Source organism: Anas platyrhynchos, chromosome 5, assembly GCF_047663525.1.
Source record: "Anas platyrhynchos isolate ZD024472 breed Pekin duck chromosome 5, IASCAAS_PekinDuck_T2T, whole genome shotgun sequence".
In the NCBI taxonomy this organism is placed as follows: Eukaryota; Metazoa; Chordata; class Aves; order Anseriformes; family Anatidae; genus Anas; species Anas platyrhynchos.
The window spans coordinates 65,781,586-65,800,586 of record NC_092591.1 but is presented as its reverse complement, the minus strand read 5'-3'; the positions used below and the strand labels follow the sequence as shown (position 1 = coordinate 65,800,586).

Genomic DNA, 19,001 nt, shown 5'->3' with positions numbered 1-19,001 from the left:
AATAGCCACATGTATTGCGCAAATTGTAGATCAGTTTTGACTTTCTATACCCTTAAGAAAGTGTAGGCACAAGTTGTATTTGAAAGGAGATTAATCTGGTGTATCATTAGAGTTTAAGTAAATGAATAATTTTTACCTGAAGTTGTAGGAGAACCAAAATGTGTCACAAGCTGCTCTGAACTAAGAATGCTTCTCACATGTGTATAATCCTAGCTGTGCACTACCGATGAATTCAAACCAATGTTTTTCTGCCATTGGGTTTGCTCTGACAGAAAATTTGATCAGGAATCTGGGTAACTATATAGCATCTGGTCTATTTGTTTACCTTCCTTAATTAAAATTAGATCTTTTTTTTTCTTTTTTTCTTTTTCTTTTCTTTTAAATGAAATGTTGTGGAAAACCTAGAGAGACTGAATGGGAGCCTTGAAGACAAAACCTCATCACTCTGCAAGCTTTGAAACTCAGAACAATAAAAAATCTCTGCAGGCATGGTGAAGCAGAGTATCAAAGAACAGCAAGTCACTTTGACAGGAGGTCAGTCATTTGCAGCTAGATATAAATGGAACCTGAAATCTTACTGTGCCAACTGGGTCCAGTAAGTGTTTTATTTTCCAAATAGAAATTTATCCTATGATGTGGATAATCAAATATACCCATTAAGAAGCCACTCAAACAAGCACTTAGCCATTTTTCTTTCAGTAACTGGCTTTTGCAAAATTTTTGTCTACATTATTTCTCAAGTATGACTTCATATTACCAATAAAAAACATTGTTTGAATGGCAGAGTTACAAAACTGACTATACATTATGGGTGCCATAAAGCACTAGTGAACAGAACATAAATTTGTCTTCCTGCCAAAATATACCAGACTCTCCATAAATGCCCATATAGGCTTGTTGCCCATGGCTTCTCACTGTCTCACTATTTATGGAGTTACTTACGTCTGCAAATGGTGTTTCAAATGCTACTAAATCAGTACAGCAGTTCAACCACACCAGTGCTAACATGGGGGCAAGTAACTTTGTAGGTGTGATAGTGAAGTGTTGGGCTGCAATCCTTTTTTTAGTAAGGATATTGTATTGTACAATTGCCTGTGACTTAAAGAGGTATTGTTAGGCCACCTCATTTCCCCCTTTTCCTCCCCCCCCCCAGTATCAGGTGTAACTCACAAACCTCTTGCTCTGGCTTGATGTCCTCTGCAAGGCTGCTGTCTATTGCTCTTTGCAACTGGGAATAAATGGGATGTGGTATGTGGTGTGTAGTCACACACCATTTCTCTTGGCATTGAACACTATAGTTGAGAAGTGCAAGTGGAAGAGGAATTCCCTGACTGCCAGAGGGAACTCCAAAATGGAAGAAGGCTGAGCAAGGTGATTCACAGATTTTTGTTCTATGGCTTTCTTTGTTGTGTTGTTTTTGCTCTAGACTATAAATCCTGTGCACACTATTAAAAGGGGTCAGAATCTAATTTACAGGTTTGATTCAAAGTTTGCTGAGGTTAGCGGAAATCTCTATTAAGTCTAACAGGGTTTGGATTACATCTTAAAAGATAAAGTGCTCGAACACTCAGAAAGAAGGGGGGAAGTAGAAGTTTTCTCAGGATAAAGTCACTTATCATATATCTGTCACTGAAATAGGAAAAAAAAGGTGGTTACAAGTGTGATTGTCCATCTCTTACCATCACTTGCTCCATGTTAATGTTATTTCAAAATACCATGAGCCTAAGGAGTGATCGTGTGTGATTATACTTTACCTGCTGTTATACAATAAATGGAGGCACTTGTTTGCAACACGGATATTCATAAACAAGAGATCTGGGAGAATGTCGCCTGCAAGAATGTCCTTTCTAGTATAGAATGAACCAGAAATACTACTGGAATTATGTAGCTCATTGAATATACAATCCTTTTGCCTATCCTATGGCTAAAAACACTGGTATGTGTTTTCTGCTGATGAAAATACATGCTGCACCACTGACACTACTGAGCTGTATCATTGCATTCTGAAAAGAACCTGCTCTGTTTTTATTTGCAGCTGGTATTTAGTTGTAAAGGTTCCACCTGGAACTTGGGCTCATTTGTCATATGTGCAGAAGAAATCAAATGGTAAGATGAATGCAATGAAAGACAGTGTACCAAACAATCATCAATGCTAGTCTGCATCAGCTTGTCCTACAAAAGGAAAGTGCTCCTTAAATCAAGCATTAGAATTAAGGTCCTTTTAAAATGAGGCAAAAAAAAAAAAAAGAAAAAAAAAAAAAGAAAAGGTAAGTTTTAAGCTTGCTCTTTAAAAAAGAAAAAAAATATGTTCTTATAATCTGAGTCCAGGACAGACTTCGGTAAGTATAATGGGGCATAAGTACATTTAGTTCTGCTGTTAGTGAGAGTAAATTGTATAGCTGTCATGTTGTGGCATATAAATGAAGTTCTGAGTAAAACCATTGCTGGGAGTGATGAAATTAGTATGCCAAAGTAGATGAAAGACTGCAGATCCATCAAGTGAACCTGTTAAAATTCTGAAGCAAGTTTAAAACAGTACAGATGCCTTGACCATCTGCTAAGAAATGTGTGTGGACATAATTGCATGGAACAACTGTCATTTCATTAAAACAAACAAACAAATAAATAAATAATTAAAAAAAAAACAACAACAAAAACATCAATAACAAAAAGAGAAAGGAAGTATGCAGCCAAAGGAAGCAGCTAATTGCTACTTCCAAAGTCCATAGCCTTGAAATAGCTGCATATTCGTTGTTCACCACTTGGTTCCAAATGATGTGATCTCTTATTTGCTCTCCTTTTGTGTGTAAGGATTTATGTCCAGCCTGTTCTTTTAGAAGTTGGAGCCTCTTACAGTTTAGGATGCCTGAACCATACATAAGAGTTTATCGCGGAAGTACTGAGATACTCTTAACTGTAATGTTGCTTCCAGGGCTTTGTTTCTGTTTCTTATATCACTAGAAACTTTGGCAGAATTATCTCGTTGCATTATGTGTCTGTTTGTCCATTATTCTTTTTACAGAGAGTGTGAGATGATGGGAGTATTGCTATCCCTCTAAAGTGCATGTCAGAGTTGTAGAAGCTGCAAAGATATATTTGTAAATAGATAAGATGTAACAGAACCTAATGAAGGCAGCGGATATTTTCTTACACTCAGGCACACCTTAACTGATAATACTAGGTATTAAATTCACAAGTGGCTGCAGTAAATTTCAACCCCCCATTTTAATGGAGGGATTGTGCCCTCCAGGTTTCAAAGCACAGCCACACTTTTCATTACAAGCTCAATTTTATGTGGTAGAAACAAAAAGTAAACATTCACTGACTGTCCTCCATCAAGTGATTAAATGTTCAAGCGTGAAGCATTTGCTGTGAATTGTTCCCAGTTGCTGGGTTTGTCATAGTGCCTTTGCTTATTTGTGATTGTATAGTGAAAAAATTGGAGATATCTAGGTAGGTAGGTAAAATAGGATTGCTTCACAGACATTTTTATGTTTGTCTTTTATGTTTCTGTTACGGAGGTGATGACTTTTGGTCTCTTTATTTTTATTTTTTGGAATCAAACGTATTTGCAGAGGCTGGATTTTCAAAAGCAAGATCCATTGTAAGCAAAGTAAATTGAGAAAACAACAAAACCATTTACAGAAAAAAAAATGGTACAGCTGGAGAGAATGTCTGGGCTCACTCACTCTGAGAGGGATGTTTAGAGTTTTTTTATTTTATTTTACTGTTTAAGCAATTTTTGCTAGTGTTACGTTAGCTTAAATTCATAAGCTTATCAATTTGACTCTAGCTTACTAAAACAGATATATAGACAGATACATTCTAAAGCGATCCAACTGCTCCTTTGATTCCAAAGTGTATGTAGTTAAGAGGCCAGTGACCTAAAGTTCTGTTTTTTTTCCACATTGTTTTCTTTTCCTTATGTTCTTATGTAGTCATTTTCTTATTGAAGCTGTCATTTAAAAAGTTGAACTTGAATTCCTTTTGAAGCATAAAGCTGCTGTAAGTATTGTATATATATTATTATATTATTATTGGTTTTTTTTGGTCTTATTGAAGTAACACTTTCTGTAACATTGTAAAGGAAGTGGATGCAGGAAAAAAAAAATATTGTCAGGCCTGTTTTCCACACAGACATCTTATAATACCAGTGACATGGGCCATTGTAGCACACACGTTTAATGGCTTCAAGAGCTAATTTGAATACCTGGTTCAGTATTTGAACTGAATATGAATATATTCACGTTTTCTGTAAATAGTGGCACTCTTTCAGGAAGGAAAGGCAGGATGTTTGCTTGTTCTGCACCATATTTGTGGCTGCATTGCCAATATAAACAAGCCATAGCTTGTAGTGAGTTCTTCTGGAATTTGTCCTCAGATCTCTGGAATGCAACAGGTAAACTGCACAGAGCAGACTGGAAACATTTAAAGGGTTTCTGTGGGATGACCCATGTCATGTTTCCTCTGTGAACTTTTTCAGGAAATCAAATGAATATGAAACCGTTGGGGGAGGGGCATAAATTTAACATTCATCATCCTTACAGATCAATAAAACAGAAAACCTTGACTGTAGTGTCTGCTGCATCATACTTAAGCAGAGTAATGTGTTTCATATAGCTAGAAAGAATCTACAAAGATGATGGCTGTGACAGACATTTATTCTTATTCAGCATTTAAGGACAATTAAAGAAGGAAGTGCAAAAATCTAATTAATCTTGAGGCAAGTCTGTTTGCATACATAAACAGTCTTTGGGGTCTTATATCTCTCTTCTATTTGTATTTACTCCTTCCTCAAAGATAACTTGTATGCCAAATTGGTTGTTTAAAACTGGTTGTTTGGATGCAGGTGCGCTGCTGTAGTACAGGGATGTTTTAAATTTATTTTGAACATTGAAAGAGACTCAATACAGATCTTGACTTATTTATGCTGTCAATATTTTGTGAAAATTAGAAGTTTTCAACAGATTTTACTAAAAACAATTTCCCAGTTTTTGAACATCTCTAAATACCACGTTTGTAGTTCACAATTTACCTAAGGTTATAGGAAAGTGTATTTCATGCTTGAAATACAGTGTCACCATGTGCAGAGCCAGATGCTGCCACAGTCTAAATGGGAAAATATGTACTCCACAATATCTTAGGCTATGAGCACAGGCTGCACTTCTTGACAAGAAGGAAGAAGAAGGAAAGTTTGCCTCTAACAACTACTGGTAAGTTTTTGCCTGCTCACATTGATCATAGGCCAGATTAGGGATGGTTATGGATACATCTTCATTTCTGACTTCCAGAACTTTTGGTGTTCTCCTCCTCACCCCCAGGAGTTAGGCACACATTATTTTGGTATCATATAGCTTTTTTTTTTCTTTTTTGCTTTTTTTTTTCTTTTTTCTGGAAACCCTTTCCAATGCCAATATGTACTCACTAATGCTTTCAGTTCTCATTCTTCAGATTTCTGGAGTACAACTTTTATTAAAAACTAGAAAATATATTCCAGAAAGGTCTCCTCTGATTCTTAGCTGCAAAGATTTCTTTCAGATTGTATGTTAATTGCTTAATAAAGGCTTTTTATATAATCTCCAAAACATTATTTGCTGCTCACCCTTGAAGGTACTGCATCAACTGGACTGTTGTTCAGATCTCAGATACTTGAATTACATTTCTGGTTCTAAGATACATCTTGTTAATTCTCCCATTCCCAGTACAGAAGCAGAGAGAGAGCTTTTATGATCCAACATAATCATTTTAAAACAACTTTTTGACTAGTAACTATCTACAATGATTTCAGTTTTCTTTGTACTAATCCCAGTGACCAAGATCTGTGCTAAGAGTTGCCTTTTTGTTTCCTTTTGCTTAAAAGTGTTTTTAAAGACCATGTCTTATATTTCAGTGTTCTGTACTTATAACTATTAACTACGGTATTATTCCAAGTTCTGTTTTAGGACATCTGTTGTCCACTTTGTGGGGTAATCTATTTTTTTTTCCAGTGTGATGATGGGGGCTGCCGGTATTATAAGTATTATTTTAAGCTTTCTGTAAAAACTCAGGTTTGTCTTCATCATTACAGTGTTTATCTGACATGGTCAAATAACTGCATCACTTAACACTTAGAAACTAAAGCTGATCATCAGGCTTTTGGTCTAACAAACCCTTCCTTTTTGATGTTGATCTTTTGATAAATACCTTGTTTCTCCCATTGTTTCTAATATTCTGGTATTTCACCAAAAAGTTTTCTTTTCTTTCTTTTCCTCTCTGATTTCCCAGGAGGTAAAGATGGCATATTTTTATATAAATTATATATCAGAAATTTGCTGATGAGATTGTGGTATGTATGTTTGTGCCCAGAGGGATTATTTTTGAGCTAGATGTTTCTGGATCAAATTACAGGATAGGCACCAGATGGTCTGGAATTATTCTTTGACAGTCTATAGATAACTAAACATTCAGCAAAAACTACTCTGTTTTTAAAACCAAGCACAGTCTTTCACAAAAGCAACATATAGAGTTTTAGCTTTCTTTCCATAATTTATATATTTGCTTTTGTTACCTTACTTAGTATTTTTCCTTGCTGGTTCTTGCATCTATTTTAGTAGCCTCTTCTCTCCTGTGATACAGGGGCTGGTAGGTGCCTGGTATGCTACCTTTCAGTCAAGAAAAGAACTAATAATATTTTTGTGGGCTATAGTTTTTTATCTTTTTTTTTTCTTTTTTTTCTTTTTCTAAATTACTGTGAAGGGAATAATAGTAGGATAGTGATGTGGCCTGCATTTTAAGCAATCTCTACTTGCCAGTAAGTATCATGGGACAAAGAGAGAGATGGATCTGTGCCCCAGCACCATGCTACAGAAGGTGAAACAGATTGCAAAAACTGTACTAATTTACTTTTATGGGACTGATTTTAGGTTAAAATATAATTCAGTTACATTCTGGCTCAGACTAAGCAGTGCCTTGAAAACAATATTCTCCTTTTTTGTTTCTGAATGTGAACCACTGAAGTTGCTACCTCTGCAGAGTAGAACTTCACAATCCTGTTTGAACCTGTAATTCAGCCTGACAGTTCTGACTACCTGTAGTCAGAGACACATATCAAGGAATAAGCATTTGCAGTCATCTCTTAGGGGAGCAGGTTCTGGTCGTTAAGAGATAGAATCAAATCTGAATTCTCAATGATATTTTTCTCTGTCACACAGATAAATCAGTATTAAGGAATACCCACTATCTATTAGACAGTGGAGGTTATTAAACAATATCATTTATTCAAATCTGGAAGCATTCTTTTAGAAGTTCTGCCAGTCTCGAATTTAATGGCCACGGTGCTGTCGACATATTTTTGTAACACAAAAATGAGCAAATACTAGCAAAAAATAAGAAACATTCTTTCTGCTTCTTAGACATGTCCAAAGATTGTTCATAGTATTGTCGTACTGTAACTCCTTAAACAAAGTTTGACTTAAATTGTTAACTCAAAATATGATTCAATAAACATTAGTCTTCTACAGAGTTAAGACCATGCTTATTATACATTCTGCTGATCACCAACCAGCACGTTCTTCGGTTCTTAGGATTAAGCTTCAGAAGCAGATATTGGATCCATATCATCCTGTGTTTTTTGCACGGAAATGGCCAGGTAAGTTAAGAAAATAGTTACCAAACCTCATAACAATGAAGTACAAATATCCAAAAGCCTGTGTAGTGATTGGCATCTAGCATGCTGCTTCTGAAATCTCAGGTCTCTTCATGGTATTTTGCTGAACTTTGAAATATGTGTGCACTGGGAATAACACTGTCACTTTGGAACTTGGTGAGTGCATGATCATCCTTCAAATACTACCTTAAGTTTTTTTACTAGTATTCAGAAATTTTCTTACTGCTAACATATTTATTTTAATGTCACACTTCTTTGTCTGCTGAGTGTTCATACCTGTATGAATTATGTTTGCTGAACCAGCAGCAGTTGTTACAGAGCTAGAGAATGGTACAGAAGAATGCTCCCAGCATGTCCAGAAGACCTTTGAAACTAAGACAGTTTTATGTGACAGCTGCTGATGTTAATGGTGATATCAGCAGGGATGCAGCTGTAAATGAAAATAAAGGAAAGAGGAATTTTGGGGTTTATCTCTTTTGGAATGTAACTTTCCAGAGACATTCAAGTAGCTCCTAGAAATATGAATAGCGTACTGCTGGGTTTATCTTTTTGGACAAGTGCTTAAATATGTATTGAATTCTGAATGCAATGTTACCACCAACTTCCCTTAGACTTCCTGTCTTACTGAAGCTAGGCAACTGTCTCTCTTTAAAAGAAGTGAGGCTTAAAGAAAAATTCCTTTGTGAGTCGGGGAGATGGTTAGGTGCTGCCTTGAAAATATTTTTTCATTTGCAGTTGATGATTGGACATAAATTGACCATATTAGTCAAGGACACAAAGATTTCACTTTGTTGCACGTATATTTACTCAGTTATCAAGATCAAGTTACTCACATTTTAAATATTTATAAATGATTTTTAAAAGTGCCTTAATACATTAAAAAAAAAAAATACACCTTGTAAGTGAAAGTTACTTTTTATAGTACTTTAGTTCTGGAGGCCTTTGGGGCCACACTATAGCAAAGGAAAGTTAGCTTTCAACAGTTTTTTCTAAACTATGGTTTAAAGCATATTCAAGTCACTGAGAGACCTCCTGCTGACTTGGGAGTCCAGAGGCTACATGCTGTACTAGGAGTTCTTTCAGGTTTGACTGAGCGAGTATTTAACTGGAAGAAAAGTGAAGTTTGGCAGCAACTAGAAGCAAATTCAGACTTACAGACATATGCAATACATTGTTTTCAGTGTAATTGAACAGAAGCTGGACTTAAGCTTTCTGGACTGCTCAAGGTGTTTTGTTCAAGTTGCCTTTTAATAAAATATCACATACATAACATCTTGGAAAAGCTAGTCAGGCAAGATCTGAAAATTTATGATTCTTTAGCCTAAAGCATATTTTAATCACTGATCTTTGGAACAAATTCCATTGTAAATAAAATATAGCAGTGATGTATTATGAAGGCAAAAAAAAAAAAAAAATCAGTAGTACAGTGGTAAAGCAAAAAGTTAAATAAGCTTTTGTTTTCAGTAAAATAGATTTTCTCCCCGCTGAACGGGGAGAAATGTGTGAAAGAGCTTTCTGTTGGTTCACAGAGTATGGTCAGTAAATGGCTTTAAGCAATATGAAGCACTGAAAAAAGCATTCTTCTGGATACAGGCAAGCAAGGCAGGATTTTCAGCTAATCTTTGGATGTTAGGAGCCAGTGCCCAGGATTTGCTGTATCAAATACATGGTAAGCATTGGCAAAAGACAGAAAAAATCAAAACCACAGCAGTACAGTGTATTGAGTTTTATTATAACTCTTTATCTTTAGGAACCAGAATGGGGACTTAATGGCAGGCAGGAAAGAGGAATGTCACTTTTTAATCAGTTCACTTCCTGTCATGGCCACGCATGTCAAGGAAGAAGTATGATATTCAAATGATTTGTGAGAAGAGAACAGAAAGTGTCTCTGTCTCCAGGTCTCAGATAGTTCAGAGAAAAAGCTAGGAAAGCTAGAACAGCTTTTTAAGGGAATGGGGGAGGGATAGGGGTGAAGGTAGGTTAGAAAATAAAATTCTGAAACTGCCACTGCCAGGTCTGGTTCAATATGCTGCATCACTTATCTAGTTCAGACCTTGTTTATTTGTATTGATTGTAAAATCAGCGTCCTGTATGTATAATAACTGATTTCCAAAAAAAGGTTTGCTCTTTTTGGTACAAATGCCCTGTGGGTCTATGATGATAGCTGCTGTCCCAATTTACAAGTGACATGTCTCCAGTACGTATTTTTAACTGTTAGTCTCACAGTTGAACCCCACAGCAATACTGCCAAGTGCATCATTGCAGGTAAAAATGGTTGTGTTGTGCCTGCAATGGCATCTGTCATTGTTGTTGGCTGTGCCTGCAATGCAAGTGCTTAGCTGTAAGGTTAATGGTTGTCAGAATTGTAAGATTCTTACTTTTTTTTTTTTTAATTGTTAAAAATTGTAAGCTTTAAGTACTGTGAAGCTGTAAGTGTTCCGGATTTGAGAAGTTCTACTGTAGTATGAGTAAGTGTAATATACAATAAATGTTTGTTCATTGTCTTTTGTATTATAAGGACAAGGAGTCCTGCTTGAAGAAGTGGGGGTAGTAAAGGTCTCCTGCTGAGATAAGAAACCGTAAAATGCCTGAAATTCCTTTACTTAATGTAACAAGATAGGGCCCTTAAACCGGTAAGGGGGAGGGAGTTTTCTCCCCTTCTCCCCCCTTGCATCCTAGTTCCATCTTTTGTTTAAAGTCACTGTTGCAAAGCTCCTGTAACCATTCCTGATAAGCTGCTGAACCAGCATGATAATGTTCTGCCTTCCTGCTTCATGCTGGGTCAACATGACCTAGTGAGGAAAGGGAGTCGAGCCACAATGCAGAGGAAGACTACGGCCTTCATCTTCACGACCACCAGAGAGACTGGGACGACCCCCTAGCAACAGTGTGTGCAGCTACAGAACATACCTGGATGTGCTGCGTAATCCCGGAATTACTAAGATATAAAAAGGGACCCTGGCGGGGGTGAGGTACGCGCCATTGGCGGAGCCGACTCCCCGGCCACCCAGCGCTGTTTTGCTTGCTGTTTTCATAGAATCATAGAATCATAGAATATCCTGAGTTGGAAGGGACCCTTAAGGATCATCAAGTCCAACTCTTGACACCGCACAGGTCTACCCAAGTTCAGACCATGTGACTAAGTGCACAGTCCAATCTCTTCTTAAATTCAGTCAGGCTCGGTGCAGTGACCACTTCCCTGGGGAGCCTGTTCCAGTGTTTTCTTACTCAATACATTCTTTTATATGATTAATACAATGCCCTCTAAAAATTAATTCAGGGGCAACTTATAACAGTAAGTACAACATATTTCTTCAAAATACGATGAATTTGTTATGCAGACATGTCTACAGCTGTAACTCAGGTGAATTTTAGTAAGGGAAGAATTTTAGTAAGGGAAGTACGCTCAAAAGGAAACATTCTTGGATAAGCATTTAAATTAGTTATTCAGGAGTCAGTAATGGAGTTTATTATCAGGCAGTCCACACTTGCTTCGTGTTTATATTTGTACCATACGTACAACTGAAAAGGCCTTACTATTAGATTTGCAACGTGTAATGCTAATGAGTCTTATGAGAAAATGCTACAAATTTATATCATGTTAGTTAACATGATTTAAAAGGCAGAAAAAGGTCTCAGGAGTTACTAGTTTAAAAAAAATGCAGAAAGGGATGTTTTAGTAAAACTGCACTTCCTGTGGGTGTTAAAATATTACTGTATTGGCTAGGGTATTCCAGTAAATCTTAGTGAGGCTAGAAGTCAGAAGCTTACTGTTATGTGGTGCACTTGCAGTGAATCTTGTCAACTGTAAATCCAAGTTCTATTTTTTTAAAGGTCAGAACTGCCAGGAATCATCGGTACACATGTTAATAACTTTCATTGTTTCCATTGACATTGAAAAAAAAAGATACAAATCATGGAGTGTTTCCAAAATTAGATATAGTATTACTGTCTCATAGGTCCTTGAGTCTCTCCTATGAGTCATTTATATTTGTGCGTGTCTGTTCGCATCAGTACAAATAGAACCTCTACTTGCATTCCATTGCAGATGAGATTGAGGAATTGAATTAAACAGGAAGGGTGCGTTTTAGTCCATGCACCACTGTCATTTTAGCCTTATTGTTAGGGGAGTGGTGGCTGTGCAAAACATCCTCTGAAAGATAATTGGATAAATGCTTCTCATCCCTGGTGGGGCTGAGCTTTTTAACTCAGCTGTAACTTCATCCTACTGATTAAATTTATGTCCTCCTCACTGAGCAGAAAAAGGCTTAATAACAGGGTAGTTTAAAACATTGTCCAGATACAATGTACAAAACCAACAGAAATGAGAAATAAAATGAATGAGAGATGTTTTCTGCTCCTCCCATCTTTGCACTTGAGTTTCTTTAATCATGGTGCGCAAATCTCTGCCCAGGGTTGTCCAGCACTCCAATTTGTGGGAATAGACCCACAAGTAAATCTGTCAAACCTTATGGACAATGGACAATGTTTTAACTGAGGAGGTTAAAGTGAGATCTCTACCCAAAGACCTCTGAGCCACAGTTTTCAACTAGGTCATGAACTGCCCATCTGGATTTTCTAAAAATGATTGGTTTACTGCTCTGAGCTGGACTGATAAGAGCTGTCAGCCAAAATTAGGGTAAAGTGGAGGTACATAATGGCCTTCATAATGTTGCTGGTTTAAGAAGGCATAAGCATCTCGCTATTGATCCATGAACATTTAAATAGTGATTGTGTTTGTGGGCCGCAAGGTGTTTTGAGGGTTGGTAGAAAACATCGGGGAAATATTACTGTAGGGTATTGGAATAGCAGCTTATGAGTGGGTTGTCCTTTAACACTGGCAGTGTGATTCTGAAAGATGTATAATACACTCTTGTGAACCTCAGGAGGGGGGAGAAAAAAAAAAAAAAAAAAGCTAATCTACTTCGAACTACTTATATAACCATTAGAACTAGAATTATGTTCTCTGAGTTGTCTTAGACATCCAGAGTTTGTAGATGCACTATCTCTGTTTCTGGAAATTGTAACTCTACCATTTATGCCTTGAAAAGCTTTATAGTAAATGAACAATAAGCCCAGAAGTTTTCATTCTCAAATGATGAAGAGCATGGTATCGTAACTATAATGTGTATGTGCTATGGATATCCAGGATCTCTGAGGCACGTGCCCTTCATGAAGTATACTTACTGTATAGCGCTATCCGATCAACAGTATAGCCTCATCTGTCTAGAAAGGTAGCAAAATACAGTAATTTCCCTCACTTGGCCTGGATAGGACTAGGGAAAAAAACATGTCTACAGTAGCTAGAAACAAACAAAAAAGCTGTCTTTACCGTAGTTTCATGTAACTTAATTCTATACTTATTTTTTTCCTTGTGGTTTAAGCTTTAGCTTTTATGAACCGAATAGTTAAACATAAAACTGATCTAAAGTTGCTGTGCTCTGCCTGCCATAAATCTGTCTTCAGTGATGACCATTGAGCTGAATGTCAGAATGGGAAGCTAGTTCCAACCTTGCCCATACAAGGCTCGTTGGGAGTGTCACAGGTATTTCAGCCTGGCTTTTTCTTTCAAATTATGTTTAGCAAAATACATCTAAATGTGTTTGCCTGCAAACTGGAAAAAATCATGTGTTTGCAAAGGTGGAGCTTTATACACAATGGTAGGCTGACTCTCATGAGCTAACTTTCTGATCGTTTTGAAGTATTGTATAATTTTGTTCTGAATGTGCATCTGTATGCACAGCACTTTTCTCAACTCTTTTCTCGAGATTGTTTCTCTTTATGTATTCAGTTCTTAATAATTTCATAGTCTTCGAGATCACCAGCTCCTGTTAAAGTCATCTAGCTTGACTTGTAATGCAGGCTGGAGATCCATGAAGATTATTTTCTCTGTCAGGTATTCAACTTCTGTACAAGCATTGGGTCACCTCTTTATAAAGAACAAAATGTTTACTCACAAGAAAATCTAAGCAAGTTGTTTCGACAGTTGATTAACATTTCCGAAAACTTTTCATTTTATCTATAATCCAAGCATGATTGTTTTTGTCTCTGATCGTATTTTTTAGTACTTCACATACCTTTTAAAACTAATCCTTTTGTAGGGTATGAACTTCATGGGAAATGATGGCTCTTAAAATTGTGTTCTCACACATTATCTTAAAAATCTAAAACTTTGTCCAAAGTTCTGGTATTTGCATACTGAAAATCTGGGTTAATTTTCTCTTCCTTGCAGTTTTTAGTGGATAAATAAACCTCTGACACTGGTAAAATTTTACAGTGGAAGGAGATTTTTTTTTAAAATGCCTACAATAGCTAAAAAAAAAAAAAAAGTAGATAAAAGTTGTGATGAAAAAACTACCCTTTAGCAGAGACCTTTTTATACTGAGCCTTAGCCTGGAGCACATTTTTATAGCTAAGTTACAAACCTGTACAACAGTGTTTCTCATAAAGCAGAGCCAATGATCTACAATAGCTGAAAACAGACTTTATGGCCTAAAACATCCTAGAATTGGTTTGAATTGCCTCATGCATATTTTCAGCACATAAATTCTAGAGTTATGCGAAGTTTCCCTGGCTGTTTGATTCTCTGGGGGATGTATTTTGAGTGACTGATGACTACTTGTTAAATTCAGCAAAATTAATTCCATTCATAAACACATTTCAGGTGAGGAACTCTGGAATCATCTTTAAGAAGCATTATTCTTTAAACAGAAAGGGAGCCTGTTTTATTTAAAATACTCGCTAGTCATGTAAGTCACTATCCTGATATCACATCACAAAAACTGTAGATATGGAGAGGACCTTGTTTGTCATACACTGCTCATTTTCTTCCTCATCCAGATGTTCTCTCTGTTATTGCTTTGCTACTGACTTACTTATTTAAAAGCTTCTGATATTTAAACCACTGTTAAATTATGAAAAGGTAGATTTAAATAAATAGGATGCATAAAATGGGGGCTCATTCAACTTCAGCTTAGACAGCTAATTGTTCACTCAGGCAGAATTTCCACTAAAATCAGTTCAGCTGAGCAGTGTTTAGCTCAAAAATCAGGTTATCTTAAGTAGCAAGTGAAAAACCATGCCCTGCCCTAGGAAAGCTGTTTTACTGTGCTCATGCCATTGACATGCAAAGAAAACAAAGCCAAAATCCTATTTCTGTTTTAGCTGGGAAAAAAAAAAAAAAAAAAAAAAAAAAAAGGAACAAGGAACATTTCCTACTCTTTGCCTTCCCAAAACAAGAAGAAACATCAAGGGACATCTCTTCCCATTGAATTTCATAGCCTTTGTTCAGTTTCACATCTCAGGCCTCTGGGGATGGGAGAAAACAGGCCAAGCCATACCAAAACAAGTCTGGACAATTGCCTGCATGCCCAGAGAGTGCCCTGCCAGCTGGTGCCTGTGGCTTGCTGGTGGGATGAGCCGGAGGGCAGATCCTGCCAGAGCACAGCTGGGAGCTGTGGGGCTGCTGGGCTGGCCGTGAAGCGAGCCCATGCATAGTACCCCTGCTATACCCCCTCATCAGGACCTAGGCAAGCAGGGCTTGGGCACTTTTTTTTTTTTTTAATTTATTATTTTTTTTCCATGAGGAAAAAAATCTATTCCAAGTTGGATGATTTCAATATGTCTGTAATCGACTGGGATTCAGGCTAAGATGGTGACAAGGAAGGGAGTGGTATTGTCAGTTACTTTTAATGAAACTTTTTCTGTGGCAGATCAGAGATATGAAACCACAAATGAGACTGCCATCTGACAAGGCTTTGCCTGCAAATGCAATGTTATGAAGCTAAGCTTTCAGTGACACTCTCTACCTCGGGCTACGGGCAGATTAAGCAATCATTTCTATTGCTATTGACATTGATGCAGTATTGTCTCTTTTTCATATCTTCTATATGCCTTGTCAGTAAAAATATAATTCCCTTCAGAATCACCCAAGGTGGTTCTACGAGACATCGGAGGGATGGTGAGTCACTTTCCTTGCAGCAGAGTGGCCACTTGTGGCTGGACTAGCCAGTGTCCAGGGTACTGCTGATGTTCTGCATTGATGACACGAAGAGCTGTTAGTCATCTACTTCAGACGCATATAGCTAAGACAATCAAGAATAGCAGGTAATTTTTTTTTTCCTTCTAGATTCTTTACATTCAGTATACTGGTTAAATTGCCTCAAACTTCTGTGACCTTCAGTTTTTAAAATGCTTTTTTCCACTTTGATATATGAAGAGAAGCTTGAGTGGAGAGGATTTTAAGCACTTCTGTAGAAGTTTTAGCACACAGTAGGGGAAAAATGGGATCTGTACATAATCAATGCCAAGGAACGTTTTCTAGAAATGAAATGAGAAGGATTTGTATTCAAAATTGCCAGCTTTGATATAAACTGGATCTAAAGGCAGAGAGGAAATGGCTTAAGAAATATCCTTGCCTGTGGCTATTTTTCAAACGGTGGAGAGGATAACTAATGTAATAGCTCACACCAACCCTACTTCCAGCCCTGACATAAGGAACATATGGCAGTGTATGAGAAATAGCACAAGGGTGAGACAGGAATGTAGCTGGCATAAACTGTGCTACAGCTGTTTCCTAGGACCTGCAAGGGGTTATGAGAAGCAAAGTGCTAAGGTGGTTTGAACAAAGCCTGTACCAGGTTGTAGGAAGAAGCCTCATCTGGTGCCTGAGGAACAAAGAGGAGTTGGGGGGGGAGGGGGACGAACCTCTTTTCTCCTGCTCCATTTCTGTCCTGAGCACCTTACTCAGAATGGAAACAACTTTGTATCTAACTCAAACTGCAAAGCAAACTGCTAGAAGGCTATCAGTGTGAGGGGTAAACCTGAAGACTAATGGACGTATGAAAATGAACTTTGCACATTACTATGGGGGAAGAAAATAGGATGGATGAAGTATGTATAGATAATACCTTTTTTATATGTGTTTTGAGACTTCTACTTTTCTCCATGTTCTAGTGCTGCAGTCACTGCACTCTTCAGAGAAAACTTGGGAAAATAAATCTATCATGACATGACACAACTAGACCTACGACATCTGTTTGAACATTATTTTCCAGCAATGAGAAACAGTGCATTAAAGAAGTTAATGTTGTATACCAGTCGCTCCCTGACAGCCTCCCTTTTAGTTCATAAAGAGACTGTTAGGGGTGATAATGAACCATGCTAGTCCATTTACTAGCATAACAGGAATTATTTACTCTAATAAATATATTATTATGCAGCTATTAGGAATCAGTTATAAAACTGCTTAATGCCTGCATGATTACTTGTAAATGTATTTGGAAGGGACCTAAATTGGTTATTTATTGACCATACTGAACAGCATCATTTATTAGCTTGGCTCAGTACTTTTTTTTTTTTTTTAAGGCTGAAATGAGATTCTAAATTCTTAATGGTCTAGCCAGTGTGTATGTTGATTTAGGAAAGTGACTTTTTTTCTTCTGAAAAACTGCTAAATTTACAGTAAATTGGTTCTAGACTGAACTGAGTTTCTTTCCTTTCAAGTTCATTAACTAATTACTCTTAATCATGGTACTGAGACAAAAGTGTTAGAAACCTGAGAAGTTGGTGCCAGATGCATGGAAATACTGCTTCCAAGTAGCATGTGGTTCTGTGAGTCGGCAGTAGACGAGGCTATCAGGCATATGCAGACTGTATCACTGTGAAGCTGGGGCACACATCACTTCCGTCTGTCAGCTCTGCTTGGTAGATCATTTGCTGTCTCAGGGGGCTACAATAATTTAGAGACTGAAGCAGTTAAACAAGTTTAGTTTCATGGAATATAATCTTCTCATTGAAAACTAAATTTGTCTTTCTTTTCAGGAAGAGAAAGGCTGAGGGCACAGCCTGCTGATACAATTGTAAAAGAGAAAGGAAAGGCAAGGAAAATTGAAAAATTGTGAATTTTCAAGGTTGAGTGTTTGCTTCTTCAGTAACATTTAATGCATGCTAAACGTGTAGTGCATTTAATTCAGTAGACATCGCACACTCATATGCTCCTAGAGTATCAGAAGAGTGAAGCATTTCCATGTCAATAACACTAGCACTCCTCAAATACATTGGATTGCTTTCAAATACTGAAGACTGCTGACTTTGAACATAGTAGTCTTTGACAAGCTCTTGCATTTTGGGGACTTCTTGATTATTATTATTTTTTCAGTAGTAAAAACAAGTTCTTCTTGAACTTGAGGCAGATTGGCATTACTTGCCTTCTACTTTTGGTAAGTGCAGAGCTCGGAATTATGATTAAATGTTGTGTAAAAGTTTCTATAGACTGTGGTAGGAAGGGTTAGAGAGTTGACATCATATTGAAAAGACAGAACTTGATAAAGTTAAGCATGTTAAAGACCCTGGAGAGGTCAGAGTATTCAAGAGCTACTGAAGGTCAATCTTCAAAAGGTGTTCCAAAGTTTAAACAAGCTGTTGGATGTGATGTGCTGATGGTGTAAATCCACTTTCTCCTCACTGTTCTTGTGTTTCCTTTCTGTTTTCTTGCTCTTGCCTTGCAGCAGGAGACAGGGCAAAGACCACACTGGGGTGAGTTCTTGACTATTACAACAGATAGGGCTATCACTGCTTTAAAATCAAAAGCAATGACAGGAACAAAGGATGAATATTATGTGGTCAGTTCTGGAAGATTCATGTCACTTTCCCCTGGACTAAAGACAAGCTTGTGGAAGATGTGACTGATTTGTTTCTGAAGTAACAGATCCTGAGAAAGGATTTGAAGACCTACAGAATCTTCACTTGTGACAGAGATATTGCAGGATCATGGTGAATGTTGGGCCTTTTCCCTGCTGCGTTGTTAGCATTTAGTGAAAGACAAAATGCAGGTCTGGTGTTCCAGCTGTGAAAGGCTTAGAAATGCTTGGTAATATTTCAGGTAAATGCTTATTCTTTTCAAATAAAGACTGAACTTTTTAGTTGACAGAATAGTTGCAACCACAAAACAGGAGACATATTTTAATGATATTTCAGTGTTGGAATCTCTTTCACCTCCTTTTCAATGAAAACCTATACATTTCAATAAAAAACATATTTGCTTCAATGTTGAAGCAAACGTGGAACAAAACAAAACAAACAAACAAACAAAAAATCCAAGCCAAATATTTTCAAGTAACTGAAGCAGAATACTGGAGTAAACTGAAACCCTGCTCAGCCCAACTTTTGTCTCCAAAATGCCTTGAGTTGTCCAGTTGTAATAACTCCTAAAAATAAAATCTCATATAATGGATGAAGTTTTGAGGGCTTACTGAGGAACTTGTTTCACAAAAATATAAGAATAAGGGAATCTATCTCTTGAAAACCTTTATTTTATCTTAGACATATCCAGGCTCAAGCCTGTGTGCAACTGGCA

At 37.1% G+C, this 19,001-nt stretch overlaps 1 protein-coding gene across 12 annotated transcripts in view; it reads left to right on the top strand.

Annotated features, from left to right (window-relative positions):
• LOC113844105 (uncharacterized) overlaps positions 1 to 14,743 on the top strand; it is a 43,113-nt gene extending 28,370 nt beyond the window's left edge. For 5 of the 12 annotated variants that reach the window (XR_011809941.1, XR_003498296.3, XR_005266390.2 and 2 more), the window contains 4 exons: positions 7,563 to 7,627; positions 7,730 to 7,801; positions 9,239 to 9,314; positions 9,396 to 14,743. Coding sequence is in view for 1 of the 12 variants with exons in the window: in XM_072039443.1 (XP_071895544.1) it covers positions 406 to 414 (9 nt within the window). In the remaining 11 variants the exon portion in view is untranslated. Of the gene's footprint in view, positions 1 to 405; positions 2,646 to 3,938; positions 4,006 to 5,144; positions 5,214 to 7,562; positions 7,628 to 7,729; positions 7,802 to 9,238; positions 9,315 to 9,395 lie in introns of those variants that run through there. The other 7 variants (XR_003498299.3, XR_011809949.1, XR_011809946.1 and 4 more) reach the window with 2 other exon arrangements.
• Positions 14,744 to 19,001: the final 4,258 nt, after the last annotated feature.